Source organism: Lepisma saccharinum, chromosome 26 (genome assembly GCF_977018435.1).
Source record: "Lepisma saccharinum chromosome 26, izLepSacc3.1, whole genome shotgun sequence".
Lineage (NCBI taxonomy): Eukaryota > Metazoa > Arthropoda > Insecta > Zygentoma > Lepismatidae > Lepisma > Lepisma saccharinum.
Window position 1 is genome coordinate 1100458 of NC_139254.1, and position 15580 is coordinate 1116037.

A 15580-nucleotide genomic window follows, 5' to 3' on the forward strand; every position below is an offset into this window, starting at 1 on the left:
TATTTTTAGTTTCATTAAAGATAACAGTTATAACAATGGTATAAATTTTTTAACAAAATAGAATCAGTAATACTAGGGATGTTGTCAATGTTACATTGTCAGCCGCGGTTGGCCCTATAGCGTACAGGATCAGTGAACCCCCAGTAATATACGATAATCACCTCGAGAATGAACAATAAACCATGTCTTCTCATTTTCACATTATTTCGCTAAAATTTCTACACAATAAGTCATGTATTTGTGTCCGTAATACAGCGAACTCTTTTGCTGAGAAGAAGAAACCGCGAATCGGCTGCTCTGATACAGACCCTCAGTTGAACCCCCACAGGACAGCTCGTGCCATTGTGAAAGCTTCGTGCGGGAGCAGAAGCTCGAGGAGGGAATAGGGCAAAATACATGGAACAGGATACTGGCGAACCTATGTCTCCAACCAACGGTCATGCACAGTTCGTTCTCTCGCATTCCATTCATTCTGCCTTCTTCACCTTTCTTCTCTATTTCCTTGGCCTCCTTCCATTTTCTCACTAGTATTCTCTTCTCCCTTCCTATCTGCTTAGCCTCATCCCACTCTATGTCATGTCCTGTTTCTCTCGTGTGTTTAAATATCGCATTTCTCTCACTCTTAAATCGTACATCATCCCTATGTTGTCTCAACCTGTCTTTCAGCCTCTTTTTTGTTTCTCCTATGTACACACACTGACATTCTGATGACATGACTGATGATAAACAAAGAATGGAAGAAGGTGTTAGAAAGAGTGGAAAGGACAAGAGAGAAACAGGAGAGAAGGAAGAAGAATGAAGGAAATAGAGCGTGAGATAAAGAGTCTAACCACATTCTCTTTCAGGTGAAAGTACAATTGACAAGGGAAAGCCACCTGCTAGATTGTTCCAGAACTACTTTCTAATAGAATGGAGGGGAGTATTTTTGTGAATATATATCTTCCTGTTTTGTACCTTGTTTCATTTATACTTGATACAGAGTCTGAAGATGACCTTGCTAGAAGGTTGAAATGTTACGTTTAGTTTATGTTTTATAATAAAATACATTTCTGCCTTGGTCAGCATACTGAGTTTTTCCTATCATGGAAGCAAGGCTTAATGGTGTTATAATATGTTTGAATGTCTGGGAAGCTTCATTAATTGCAGAAGAACACTGGAATAAGTTAAATAATGAAAATAAGGATAAGATCTACATTAGGAATAAGGATATTAAATTAGACACCTGGAATGTTCTGAGCCTTTACCGGCCTGGAGCACAGTTAATGAGATAGTTAAGTATAAATTAGATGTAGTAGTTGTCCAAGAAATTAGGTGGCCAGGAGAAGGGAATTGTGAAACTAAAAATTATACTTTTTTCTATGGTGGTACTGAAAATCATAATTTTGGAACAGGCTTTTTCATAAATAATAGAATTATCTCGGCTCTTAAAACAGTAGAATTTATTAATGATAGTTTACAGTTTTACAGGGTAGGTGGTGTAAAATTATTTTAATAAACATACATGCACCAACGGAAGATAAAGATGATAATACTAAAGATGATTTTTATACAGAGTTAGAACAGGTCTTTGATAAATTTTCTCAGTATGATATGAAAATTCTGTTAGGTGACTGTAATGCACAGATTGGCAAAGAAGACACATTTAAACCCACGATTGGTAAAGAAAGGCTTCATGAATTAAGTAATGATAATGGTATAAGATTGATTACTTTTGCAACCTCAAAGAATTTAATTGTGAAAAGTACCACTTTTAAACATAAAGATATCCACAAATATACCTGGTCTTCTCCAGATGGTAAAACTCATAATCAGATAGATCATATTCTCATTGATAAGAGAAGGAATACTAGTATAATTGACGTTCGTACACATAGAGGTGCTGACTGTGCCAGTGACCATTATTTAGTAATTGCTAAATTAAGAGAAAGACTCGCTGTGATAAATCATAAGCAACAAAATCTAAAAGTTATAAAATTTAATACAGGAATTCTTGCTGATGAAATAATTTAAGAAAGATTACCAAATTAAACTGTCAAATAGATTTGATGTTTTGCAGGATTTAAATGATGATGAAAATATAAATGAAACAGACGTAAATAAGAATTGGGAGCACATATGTAATGCAATAGAATCAGCAGCTAAAGAAAGTATAGGATACCATAAACCAAGAAAAAGTAAGCCATGGTTTGATAATTGTTAAAGTTATTTGAAGAAATAGTCAAAGTTTCAATTTCAAGCACTAGCATATATTGTGTTTAGCGTACAAGAATATTACAGACAAAAAAATGAACAAGAAAAATCAACGTCCATGCAGTCGAGATTGAAACACAGAATACTCCGTGATTTACCACACACACTACTCACCAACATTAATAAGTTCTACACTCAGCCACCAGTTGGCAGCACCAAACAAATACTACATATAGAATGCAGTGTTTCTATTATTCTTAACACTTCCTTCAAACACTGAATTTAACAAAATCAACACACAAAAAAATAATCAGTTACATACACCAATTGCCTTTCTCAACATATTAAAGTGAACACGTTCTAATGGTTTTGTTAGCAGGTCAGCTAACTGTTCTTTTCCACTGATATGCTCTAGCTTAATGTTACAATTTAGCATCCTTTCCCATACATAAAAATGTCTGACTTCTATGTGTTTTGACCTTTTGTTGAGCATCTTGTCCTCTTGTCACCGGCGAAATCAGCATCACTGAAGACCTTCAGTTGTGAATTTCCTTTTTTGTATGTTATGCTAAAATCCACTGTTCCTTTCAAATATCTGAAAATACACTTCACATTGCTCCAATCCCAAGAAGAAGGCTTTTCCAGTACTCTTTCTGCCTCATTAACTAACTAACTAACTAACTCTCTAGCCTTCTTAAACCCGAAGGTTCATGGCTGCAGCAACACAGGCCTTCCATCTGTCCCTATCTTGAGAAAGATCTATATACTCTTTTCCATCCCTACCGATTTCCTTTAGGTCCATCTCAACGTTGTCCCTCCATCTTCGTCTTGGCCTTCCTACTGGTCTCTTACCATCAGGTTTCCCAACAAGAACCCTGTAAACTCCTCTTTCCTCTCCCATTCGTGCCACATGGCCTGCCCACCTAAATCTTCTTGATTTAATTATTCTAATAATATCTGGACATGAATACAAATTATGTAGTTCTAAATTATGTAACCTTCTCCACTCACCTGTCTCCTCATCCCTTTTAGGTCCAAATATTTTCCTAAGGATCTTATTTTCAAATACTCTCAATTTATGTTCCTCTTTCAATGTAAGGGACCAAGTTTCACACCCATATAATACTACAGGCAAAATTACTGTTTTGTATATTTTAACTTTTAGTTTCTTAGATATTAAACGAGAAGACAAAAGTTTATGAAGAGAGAAGTAACATGCATTTCCTGAATTAAGCCTACTTTTTATTTCCTCTTTAATATAATTTTCATTTGTTAATATTACTCCTAAGTATTTGAATTTGGAAACTGGTTCAAACGAGTTGTTATCAATAATTAGATTTTGATTATTACCTAACACTTGGTTTCGGCCTGTAAGCATATATTTAGTTTTCTCTTTGTTAACTTCCAAACCTATCTCTTTAGCAGTTTTGAAAAATATTTTAGCATTATTCTTAATCGTATTTACATCATCCCCCAGTAAGTCTACATCATCTGCATATGCTAACAACTGAGTCACACCATTTAATTTTAGTCCTTCTTTAGTTTCTTTTACCTTCCTTACAGCATATTCTAAGGCAAAATTAAAGAGCAATGGAGATAATGCATCTCCTTGTTTTAACCCATCATGAATTATAAATTTGTCAGACATATTATTACCCACACGAATTTTACTTTCTGTTTCACTGGTGCATATTTTTATCATACTAACAAGCTTCTTAGGTATTCCAAACTCTACTAATATATTATATAATTTATCTCTTTTGACCGAATCATATGCTTTTTTGAAATCAATGAATAGCTGATGGACATTTTGATTATATTCCCACTTTTTTTCAAGTGTCTGTCTGATGTGAAAAATTTGATCTGTAGTTGATCTGTTACGTTTAAATCCACATTGATAATCACCTATAATTTCATTAGCATATGGGGTTAGTCTTGTTAAAAGAATGTTAGACAATATTTTGTATGTTGTTGAGAGTAGAGAAATTCCACGGTAATTATTGCAGTTCATTTTATCACCTTTTTTAAACACAGGAACAATTATGGATTCTTTCCACTGTTGAGGGATTTCTTCTTTATTCCATATTAAACAAATTAATTTATGAATTTGACATATTAATGAATTTCCACCATATTTAATTAACTCAGCTGGTATTAAATCAATGCCAGGTGCTTTGTTATTCTTTAGCCTTCTTCTGCCTCATTAACTGCGAATGCAATATCAGGACGAGTTGCAGCAGCTAAATACTACTGCTTCACGATATGGAACCTTCCTGGTAACATCTTCAGTATTTTCTACTTTTTCACGGCCTACTGGAGTTGACACAGCATTAGATTCAGCCATCTGGAATTGTGCCAGAATCCTTTTTGTGAAAGCCTCCTGGTTTAAGGTAATTGAGCCATCTTTATTGAATTGTATTCTCATTCCCAAGAAATTTTCCAGTGATCCTACGGATATCTTAAATTCTCATTGCAAATCATTTATGAAAGTTTCAACTTCATGTTCATTGCTTCCTCCAACAACCAGTCCATCATCAACATAAATTGCTACATACAGTACATTCTCTCTGCGTTTTCGATAAGAGAGACATGGATCAGCTGAACTGTTTTTGAGACCATTTTTCTTCATGAAAAATTGCATGAATCTCTTATTCCAACAACGTGGAGCTTGTTTTAAGCCATACAAACTTAGTTTTAAACAACAAACATGCCCACTTCCATCATCAAATCCTTCTGGTTGTTCCATATTCAAATTTTCCTCAAGTATACCATTTAAAAATGCAGTCTTTACATCAAACTGTTTTAATTTCATTTGTTTTGAAGCAGCCAAAGCTAACATCATTCGAATTGTATCATAGCGAGCTACAGGACTGAAAGTTTCACTGTAGTCAGTCAATTCCTTGTTTCTGTACAAAACCTTTAGCCACTAATCTAGCTTTGAAACGAGGAGAACCTTTACTTGAAGTCTTAACACGAAAAACCCAACGATTTTTCAGTACTTGAACATTAGGACGACGATCAACAAGATCCAAGTTTCATTTTCTTTCAATGAATCTAATTCTTCATCATAGCTTCCATCCATTTCTTGTGATTGTTTGATTCAACAGCTTCGGAATATGAATTTGGGTCTGTACCACTGTCAATTTTCAGATCAGTCATACATACAAATTCATCACCTTCCATCCAAGCTGGTTTCTTTTTACTGCGTTCACTTCTTCTTTCATCAGTGTGTACTGGTTGAACTTCACTTCCTTCGAATGTCAATATGGTATATTCTTCTTCTGAAGATCTGTTGTCAAATTGTACTTCCTTCTTTCCTTCCATACATTCAGTCATAGTAACATTAATGTTCTTGTTAGAATTTTGAAGTTCCTTATCATCTTCTATTGGCCACGGTGGCTCAGTCGGTAACACGTCTGACTACCATGCTAAAGGTCCCGGGTTCGATCCCCTGCCGGTTCAAATCCGGGAACTTTTCTAACATTGGAAGTGGCCCTGGCGCCAACCCAGCGTCGAATAACATGGGTACTTGGGGGAAACCCTGGGGGGGTAAAGGCGGTCAGGGGCATGATGCTGATCACATCACCTCCACTCACGACTGGATCAAGAAAGTGTGGGGCGTTACCCCCACACCCCCTATACGCCTTCATGGCATGGTGCTAAGCGCAGGGGAGCACTTTACTTTATCATCTTCTGATATGGTAGTTTCATGGTGCAATTTACAGGTAATTTCAGCCATTGAATTTTACATCATGACTAAGTACTACTTTCCTTTGCGAAGGAATCCAAACCCGATAACCATCCTTGTCATTAACATAACCAACAATAAACCCAAAAATAGCCTTATTGTCAAATTTAGAACGGAAATTCTTATTTACATGAACATAACACCGTGTTCCAAAAATATGTAAATGCTCAAGCTTACCAACTTCTCGTCTATACCAGAGTTCGTAAGGTGCCAACTGGCGATTTTCCTGTACGATTCAAGATATACACTGCAGTATTACACGCTTCAGCCCACAAAGCCTTTGGTAGTTTTGTAGGATTTAGCATTGAACAAGCTGCCTCAACGATAGTGCGCTTTTCTCGTTCAGCAGCACCATGTTGCTCAGAAGTATATGGACTGGCTAACAATTCTGGAATTTTCTTGTTATCAAATTCTTTTCCACCATCACACCTGAAAGTTTTTATCACATGACCATTAGTGTTTGCTTAATTTAAAAAGGTTTCAAGAACTGCTGAAACTTCATCCTTATGTTTTAAGAAAAACAGTCTGCGAAATTTACTGTAGTCATCCTTAAAACAAACATAATAACGAACACCTCCTAGAGATGTAACACTCATAGGTCCATTCACATCAGCATGAATTACTTCACAAATTTCTATAGGCCAATTCAAACGTTTCTTAAATGGTAACCTATGCATTTTCCCTAAAGCACACCCATCACAAAACTGTTCATCTCCATCTTTTACATCAATGTTCATTTGTTTCAACACTTGTTTCACATGCTGTTTATTTTGATGAGCAAAACGTTCATGATATAACTTCAATGTATCACTAGTAGTAATCAAATTTACTTGTACAGCATGCTTAGGCTTTACAACATGCATGTTTAAAGCATACAGTCCATTACTGACAAACCCATTCATAACTACATTACCAGTTTTTGAATTACGAATGGTAATACCCCTATTGTTCATTGTAATGCTATATCCATTCTGTGTAGCTGCTTTTACTGAAAATAAATGTGCACTTGCATCAGGTACATAGAGCACATTTCTCATTTCAGCATCATGCCAAGCACCATCACGACGAACCTGAATCTTAATTGTACATTGTCCATGTGCCTGCATCATTATATTTTGCTTTCCTAATAATAAAATTATTTCAGGAGCTGCAAATTTGGTAAATGAAGTAAAGTACTGTTTGTTTGGAGTAATGTGTTTTGATGCACCACTATCACAATACCCCCTATCTGCACTAATGATTTTACCAAGTGATGACCCCATTACACACGAAAAAATGCATCACCACTAACTTCTAGTTTTCCTTTGCTGGCTGTTCTTTTTTGTGGACGTTCTTCTGCCCAATGACCTACCTGCTTACATTTATTACAGGGATATTTTTTCTTAGCACGATCAACACTACTTTTTCCAAATTTCCTGGAACTGCCATTTTTATATTCACACGCTTTGGTTTTACTTTTACTTTCACCAAGTGCATAAAGTGTTGTAGCTTCAGACGTAGTCTTTTCACTTTGGATGTCACGCAGTTCAATGGCACATAACTTCTGAATAAGTAAGTTCAAAGTTTGGTTTTCTGCTGGAATTGTGTCCCACAGATCCTTGAAATGATCATATTCCTTACCTAAAGTTCACAAAATTCGACCATTCAACATACGTTCAGATAATGTATTTTCATCGTGATTCTTTAGTTCATCATTGAAGTCCACAAATAGTTTTTGCAACTTGGCCACATGTGCACTAATGTCTTCTTTTTCATCTCGCTGGATTTAGAAAAAAGTCTCTATCAGCATGTTCAGGCATTCTGAACTGCTGCGCTCAAACCTGGCACACAATTTATCCCACAGTTCTTTTGCATGATTACTCGTCAACACTGTTCTGCAATCGGTTTGCTTAATGCACCGGCTATTAAACTTGCTGCTTTTGCATCATCTTTTTGCTGTTCCGTGAATACTGCCTTCTGTTCGCTCGTTGGTTCTACCGGTAATTCAACAAAAAAATTATGCAAATTTGAAACACTGAATTGATCTGTTACAGAAACCACATGTTTCAGGTCACTGCATTTCACAAAAAAAATATTTTTTGATGATAATGTCATTTAGACAAATTATCTCGTAATTTTGGACGTTTTGTTTTTTACTTGTACTTAGTAGTGAAAAGTTTTGTAATTTGTCTATTGTATTTAAAACATGTAAATCTAAAGAACTTCAAAATAAAAATAACCATTCACTTTGAAAAGAAGTGAAAAAACTACGTTCACAGACAATAACATCATGAATATTATATGTATGATTTTGTTCATATTTTGATTAAAAGAAAACATTTGTCAAATCGTGCAGCTGCAACTTGATACTAATTTGCATGGCATATCTTGATACAAATTTGCATGACATATCTTGATACTAATTTGCATGGCATATCTCAAAGATATTTCTGACTGATTAATAATTACTAGAGCCCGGATTTCTATGCAAAATGCATGTTTCATGTAGCATGCAAAAACTTATGGAAAATATTTTTTTTCTTTCCGACGAACTTGTAAAGAGTCTTTTGAGACGCATATGATAGCGCATATAAGTGCATATTTTGAGTGAATTTTGTTTTGCATGCATATTTCTTCAACTTTGCAGGATAAGGCATATTTCGAATTCTATTGCTACATACTAGCATATTTCATAGTCTATCAAGAGATAATAGCGTTGAGTTTGTTGCCCACAATAGTTGGTAAATTCACTTTCAACTGCAAGGCGATAACCAAATGTCGAACATACCAATTTAATATACAATATACACTATAATTTTTAAAGTTCTTTTTTGGCATTTTATGTAGTGCTTTTTAAACAACAGCGATCTAGCACCTTCTGATGCTTTTACAACTGTCAACTAACACGAAGCCTTTCTCGCAACTTGGCAACTATGTGGAAAGGGTTTCTGCTGTCAGTATCAAAGGAGTTCACGAACGTGTAAGTGTTATTTTGTGTTGTGTTAAACATGCCACCTGAAAAATCAAGTAAGGCGGTATTGTTGCGTAAATACGTACAAGAATTTGGAAGTAGTGTATTTACAGAAGATGGGTCAGTTTTGTTCTGTGTGGTGTGCGAGAAAAGAGTTTCAGCAGAGAAGAAATTTCAAGTTACTCAACATGTCAATACAGTAAGACAGAGGGAAGCCCTTCAAAGAAGATTGCGCAGTAAACAACAACTGCTTACTACCGCGTTCACTAATTCAACATCTGAATGCAGAGTAAGTGATACATTCTATGTAGATCTGTGTTCTGTGTTTGTGAGTGCTAATATTCCTTTGTGGAAACTGAGCAATACCCATCTACGAGGTTTCCTTGAAAAGTACACGGGAAAGAAAGTGCCAGATGAATCAACGCTACGTAAAAACTATGTGCCTCATTGTTTTAATGAGGTCATGAGAGAAATTCGGGAAGCGTTGAAGCACGAGAAAATATGGGTGTCTATCGATGAGACTATTGACGTGGCAGGACGTTGTGTTTGCAATGCTGTTGTTGGTGCAATGAAGGTGAGTGGTAAACCCTACTTACTGAATATCGAGGTGTTTGGGAAAGTGAATCATTCCATAATTGGCAAATTCTATAACGATTCGTTAACTTTGTTGTAGCCAGATCACATCCAGTATGACAATGTGCTACTGTTTGTTACTGACGCGGCCCTGTACATTGTCAAAGCAGCATCTGGTTTGAAAGTGTTGTATCCTAAATTAGTCCATCTGACTTGTCTTTCACACGGTCTTCATCGCGTAGCAGAAATAATCAGATACCAATACCCGGAAGTAGACGCACTTGTATCAAATGTAAAGAAAGTATTTGTGAAAGCTCCTTCGCGAGTACGTCTCTTTCGCGAACTGGCGAAAAAGTTCCGTTACCTCCGCAACCGGTATTAACACGATGGGGCTCGTGGCTAGAAGCTGTGTCGTATTATGCAGAAAATTTCAATGAAGTGAAGACGGTCATAGACTCACTAAAACCAGAAGACGCAGCCACTCTTTGTGTGTTACAGAAATATTTCTCTACAAGTGGCATTGAGAACGAAATTAAATACATACACAACCACTATACCTGCAATTATTACACAGAGTCCAGTAATAATCCTTTGCAGCATTCACTCTCCTTGTTGGATGAAGTATCGCAAACTTTGTCCAGTGAAACTCACAGTGTCGCCAAAATAGCGTCAGAAAAACTTCGCCAAGTATTAGACAAAAATCTTGTGACATTGCAAATGTACTGAATGGTGAAAATGTGCACTTGGAAGAGGACCTAACACAGGAGGAAGTTTGGTGTTTCTCACATGAACCAGTGACTTCTGCTGATGTAGAAAGGAACTTCTCGATCTACAAAACGTTTCTCACTGATAAACGCAGAGGGTTTACAGAAGAAAACCTAAGGAAGACGTTCATAGTTCATTGCAACAGAGGTCATTAAGGTAAGATGTTTGGAAAAAAAATAATTGTTCATGCATACCTTAGTGCATATTTTTGATATTTTTCCTGCATATTTGCATGCATATTTTGCTGTTTGTTTGTGCATGGAAATCCGGGCTCTAATAAGTACGATCTGACAATACCTGCAACATTCAACCACATTATTTGATTGCAGAAACACTTTGTCACTTTTGTGACAAAATAACATTTATTTGGGGCAAATAGTATTCTCACAACTATCTACCAAAGTGTGTGCGAAAATGTGTTTTGCTTCTTCTGAAAACTTCAAAAAACTAAGATACGTCGTTATGTCATCCGACCGACGATATGTGTGTAATGCATAAGTTTATGGTAAGCAATTTCCCCTTGCACCCCCTTCCTTCTGGACACCCATGTATTGGCCTGAGATTTAAATTATTTCTTTCACGTACGGACAAAAATATTTGAGACTTAGATAAAACCATGTTGTTGTTCGCAGAGTTATCGGTTTTGATAAAAAAAATGAAGCATTGTGGAGTTGAAATCACTACCTCAACTTTCGAAGTGCTATGAACTTTTGATACTCTATTTGTGGAACGTAATCAAGACTGATTTGACTCATTGTTATATTTCAAGTCGACTTTCTGCTAGTTTTGACCAATGGTGACGGTGAGGTTGAATGGTAATTACATGAACGTCATGAAGGGACGACCATTCAGGAGAGAGGTTGACATTTGAGTGTGTTCGAAAAGGTTACACTTACAGCCCGAATGATCTGTAAAAAAAGATAGGAATTACTGGATATGATGATTACGTTTGATGAATTCCTTGTGTCCAAATCGCTTTCTATACAAGGTAAGATGGAAATCTCGAGTGAGAGAGAGAGACGGAGGGGGATACGTGTTAGTCAAACCCACCTAATGCCTTATGTTTAAACTGCCCACCGTAATTTATCAATATACAGCTTCTGTCCACTCGGTCGAAAAATTCTGACACCACCCCTGTTGGTGCAGTTACGAGGTACATCCAGAAAGTAGTACCCATTTGGTAAGAAAAAAAAGAACAAAGGAAATCAGTTCTACAAAACTCTTTTACTCTGAAAGTACACACTTTGAGCTATTTCTCTATACCTGTGGCATTGAGGCACTCATCGTGTTGAAGACAAGTGTTGTATACCCTCATCATAGTTTGCCGCCAGTACATTGGAGGGGGTCATAACCCCTCTATTTGATCCAGTATTCCTAAAGAAAAAGAACATCCAAGGCAGGAAAAGGTGGCAAAATGAGAACTGACTACTGAAAAAAAAAACTATACGCAACCCCTTACTTTGAAAAATCCTGGGCATGGCACTGCATCAAAGGTATGAGTCATTTGTTTGTGAGATTTTGTATAAGTTGAATTGTGGTAGTGTAGTGTACATGTTTCGGTGGGAAGTCAAGATGAACCAGAAAATCAAGAATCCCGCCAGGTGTGAAGCGAGAGCTGTCATTCTGTTCTTCCACATAGAAAAACTCAACCTTCTCAGATTCACTGTGAAATCACAGAGGTTTATGGAAATGCATTCTCAAATGACTGGTGGCAGAAGTGTATGAAGAGGGTAGACAAACACTTGCTTCCTGGTAAGATGAGTGATTCAATGCCGTGAATGAAATGATGAAATGGTGAATAGGAAGGTTGTTAGGAAAAATACCACTTGATTTCTGCAAGTCCAGATTCTCTACAGCTCAAGGCATGCTCTTTCAGAGTTAAATCACTGGTCTCGTTAAGTGAAATAAATCGTTGGGTGTTCACACCCAGCCTAAATTAAGAGAAAATTTTATCCTCCTCTCAGACCGAGATTGGCTACAAACATATAGAAAATCAAACGTTGATCACAATCACTGAGAAGAAAACGCTAAACATGGATTAATTGAGCATACAAAAAGGTTAACAAATTGTAGAGTACAAGGAAAAAAAAAAGAAATGAAGTAAAACAAGAAATATGAATATAATAATGCGTTTTATGATGAATACGAGTGCCTGGGACCTAGTATTGTGCTAGCCACTCCGCCAGAGAGACCAGCGAAAATCCATTTACAAAACACAAGTCAATTTTCATTTATTTTGATCCAGTGACAGCAATTGAGTTCCAGAACCTGGGGGGGGGGGGCAAAGACAGTATATTTCCCTCTGTATATAAGGTTTAGCATAGTGCGGGGGAAAAAGCACCCCCCCCCCCTCTAATTGCCGCCTCTGTTTTGATTTATCGTTTCCTCTTAACAACCCCCTTGCCCATCAATACCCTGAAAAACAAGGAAAAATTACTAAGGTAACCACTTTGAATTATTGAAATTCCTTCTTCTCTCCTTATTTAGTGTTGGAAATTATTTTACGTATTCCTAAGAATTAACCCCGCCACAATTTCCACTACCAATGATACCAACTAACTATTATTATTATTATTATTATTATTATTATTATTATTTTCAATTTCAATAGCAATTTGTAATTTCACAATAGCTATCCTACATTTCATTGGTAAGTCTCTGGCAAAGCTCAAACTTCATGATAGGAATTGCAATTTGCGATACTTAAAATTATTGTTTTGAAGTTTACCTGTAGGAGTTTATAACAATTATAATATATTTTCAATAAAAATATAATGGATATTTATCCGTACTCGTTTACACGTGTACCAAGATAAATATTATTTTCTACTAGCAGTGCCTTCGTCTTCTTTCTCGTATACATTATCTAAAGGTTTAAGCAACACATTCAAAATGTCGATGTAAGTGTAAATCTGCTCATTTTGGTGATATAGTGTTTGAAAACAAAACCTTCGCCATGCAACTACAAGGCTTTGGAGGCGCAACAACTATTTGCAATGGATTTGTTGAGGAAGTTTGCACCCTTAATTTTTGGCGAAATGAATTGGAAAGGAAAAGGAAAGATATTAGGCAAAAGCATAGAAGATCTTATGAATTATTGAAACAATGCAAACTGTGCTTGCATTATACCTTAAATACTGCTTACTTTTCTCCAATACAAAAGCAAAAGGAAACTAAAAATAAAATACTTGAGAATAGCAAAAAAAATCATGCCTCTGCCGCTATCCACACATTTAACAGTTGCTGCCATCAACAGTTTCTTTCGGAAGGTGCACGTGCTCAGATTTCCAGTTTCCCCCCTTGGTTTCTCTCGGCTTCTTCGGTAAAGCTCCTAGAACACAGGAAGAATACAACAGCAGCAAAGGAAGTTCATTGCATCAGATGTGCGCTGGGTTTTGCTGCCTGATCTGGTGAGCTTTTCTTGTCAACAGTCTGAGGAAATTGGTAAATTTGAAGTACTGTGAAAACTTTATGAACGAAAAAAGCTGCTTTGTAATATAAATATCTTGAAAAGTAGAGTTTTATAAAGCAGAGACGAAAACAAATTGAAGTTTTTCCATTTTCAGTTAGGGGTTCGTGTGCTCCGTGAACCCCCTTCAGGCGACGGCCCTGAGTAAAATAGTTTTAAACACCTAACTTCTATTGTTCTTTCTTAATTACCAAATGGGTACTACTTTCTGGACATGCTTTGTATATTACTTGAAAACAGCATTACTTCCACAAGTGCCCATGTCAAGTTCCAGAGCCCATCGAACACTAGGCCACATGGGCTTGCTCCTCTTTCAACTCTTCACACTTCATGAAGGAAACTGTATCCCTGTTCTTAAACCTTGACAGTACAATTGCTTTGTTTGTCTGATTGTTCAAATTTCAGCACTCTAGGTTATTTGCACCTGCCTCAAGATCCAGGGGTGCACAAGAAAGTGAGTCATTTCACATATATATTACTCAAAAACGTTTGACACAACAATCAGGATGATTTCCCACACTTGTTCTTAGACAAGTCATTATCAGAGCCAGTTTATCATCTTACCAGGATCTGCAAGTCCAGTTGTTTCGAGGAGGATGTAGTCAAACTTCCCTCGCTTCGACATCAGATTTTCTATAGCTTTCACTCCATTGTCTCTAAAAGGAAAAGAAATAAAATAACAAACATAATACACATTTAACCTCCAGCGGATGGATGGACTACTGCCTGCAACTTCTTCACACAGCTGATCCATATATTTACCAGCTCTCTGTGACAGCAATGAACACATCATCATTTCTCCAAAATGCATATGAAGATATGACATACTTCAATTACAACTGCCATGCAAGTATTGGACGTTTCTCAAAAACTGGGTTTATATTTTAGTTGACATGAATTTTAAAGTTTTGCAGTAATGCCTCAAGTAAAATGTTGACATTCGTCTAAATACATGTCCAATTAAAAGAAAAGCCCAATTTACTTCAGAATGGTAAAAATTACCGATAATTTCACTGATCCTATATTTATACAAATTACCATAATTTACGTCAAAATTTTGCAAATTTGTTACAATTTTTATGAATATAAATATATAATTCATATGCCCTAGTCTTGTAAAGCAAATATCTAAATATTCCGTTTCTTTCAAAGGCACGACACATTTCTGTCACCTGGTCACATACCTGAGGCACAACCACGAATTTTTGTTGGGGGGATTATTATTGGCATTTTTTCCTGGTATTTTTTCAACACGTTCAATCTCACATTAGCTAATAATGGAAAACAAGCGTACAAACTGTACTTTTGAACGACAAAAATAACAAATATAATTCTCTTTGTACATATGACATGTGTAACTTTCATGTAGAACATATGTTTTATACATATGCAACATGTTAACACTAAATTGTGCACGTATTCAATGTTTCCTTCATATTTAAATACATTACATACATTACACAATCAATGCATCCACCTCATAACAAACCAACAGAAAAAATTATATAAATTGTATCTCACATGTGTGTGCTCCTTTTCCTCAAAACAATTGTTCATATATTTAAAACAGAACTGTTTAGCAGCAACAGTCTGAAGTACATATTTGGTCTTACTTCTCTAGTAATTTGCAATGAATTACAGAAAAGAATGACATTGCGAGCAAAATGAGCAAGAACATTTTTAGATCAATTTTTTGCAAACTGGAAACAATACTGATTTCATAGGGTGCAAAAAATTTCACTGCATGCCATGGAATTCTCTCTTTTACAACTTTTTTCAGGTGCTCAAGTCCGACTCTTGCCGTCCCCTAGCTACGGCTCTGAATTTGATGAGACTGTAAGGAACATTTGTAATTTTGCATCAGATCACTAAAATGTCAATTAGC

At 36.2% G+C, this 15580-nt stretch overlaps 1 protein-coding gene across 3 annotated transcripts in view; it reads right to left on the minus strand.

Moving 5' to 3' along the window:
* Window positions 1-15580, minus strand: part of LOC145979436 (zinc-regulated GTPase metalloprotein activator 1-like) — a 180669-nt gene that overhangs the window by 134238 nt on the left and 30851 nt on the right. For all 3 annotated transcript variants that reach the window (XM_083112329.1, XM_083112331.1, XM_083112328.1), the window contains exon 4: window positions 14260-14351. In XM_083112329.1, coding sequence (XP_082968455.1) covers window positions 14260-14351 — 92 coding nt within the window. The remainder of the gene's footprint in view (window positions 1-14259; window positions 14352-15580) is intronic.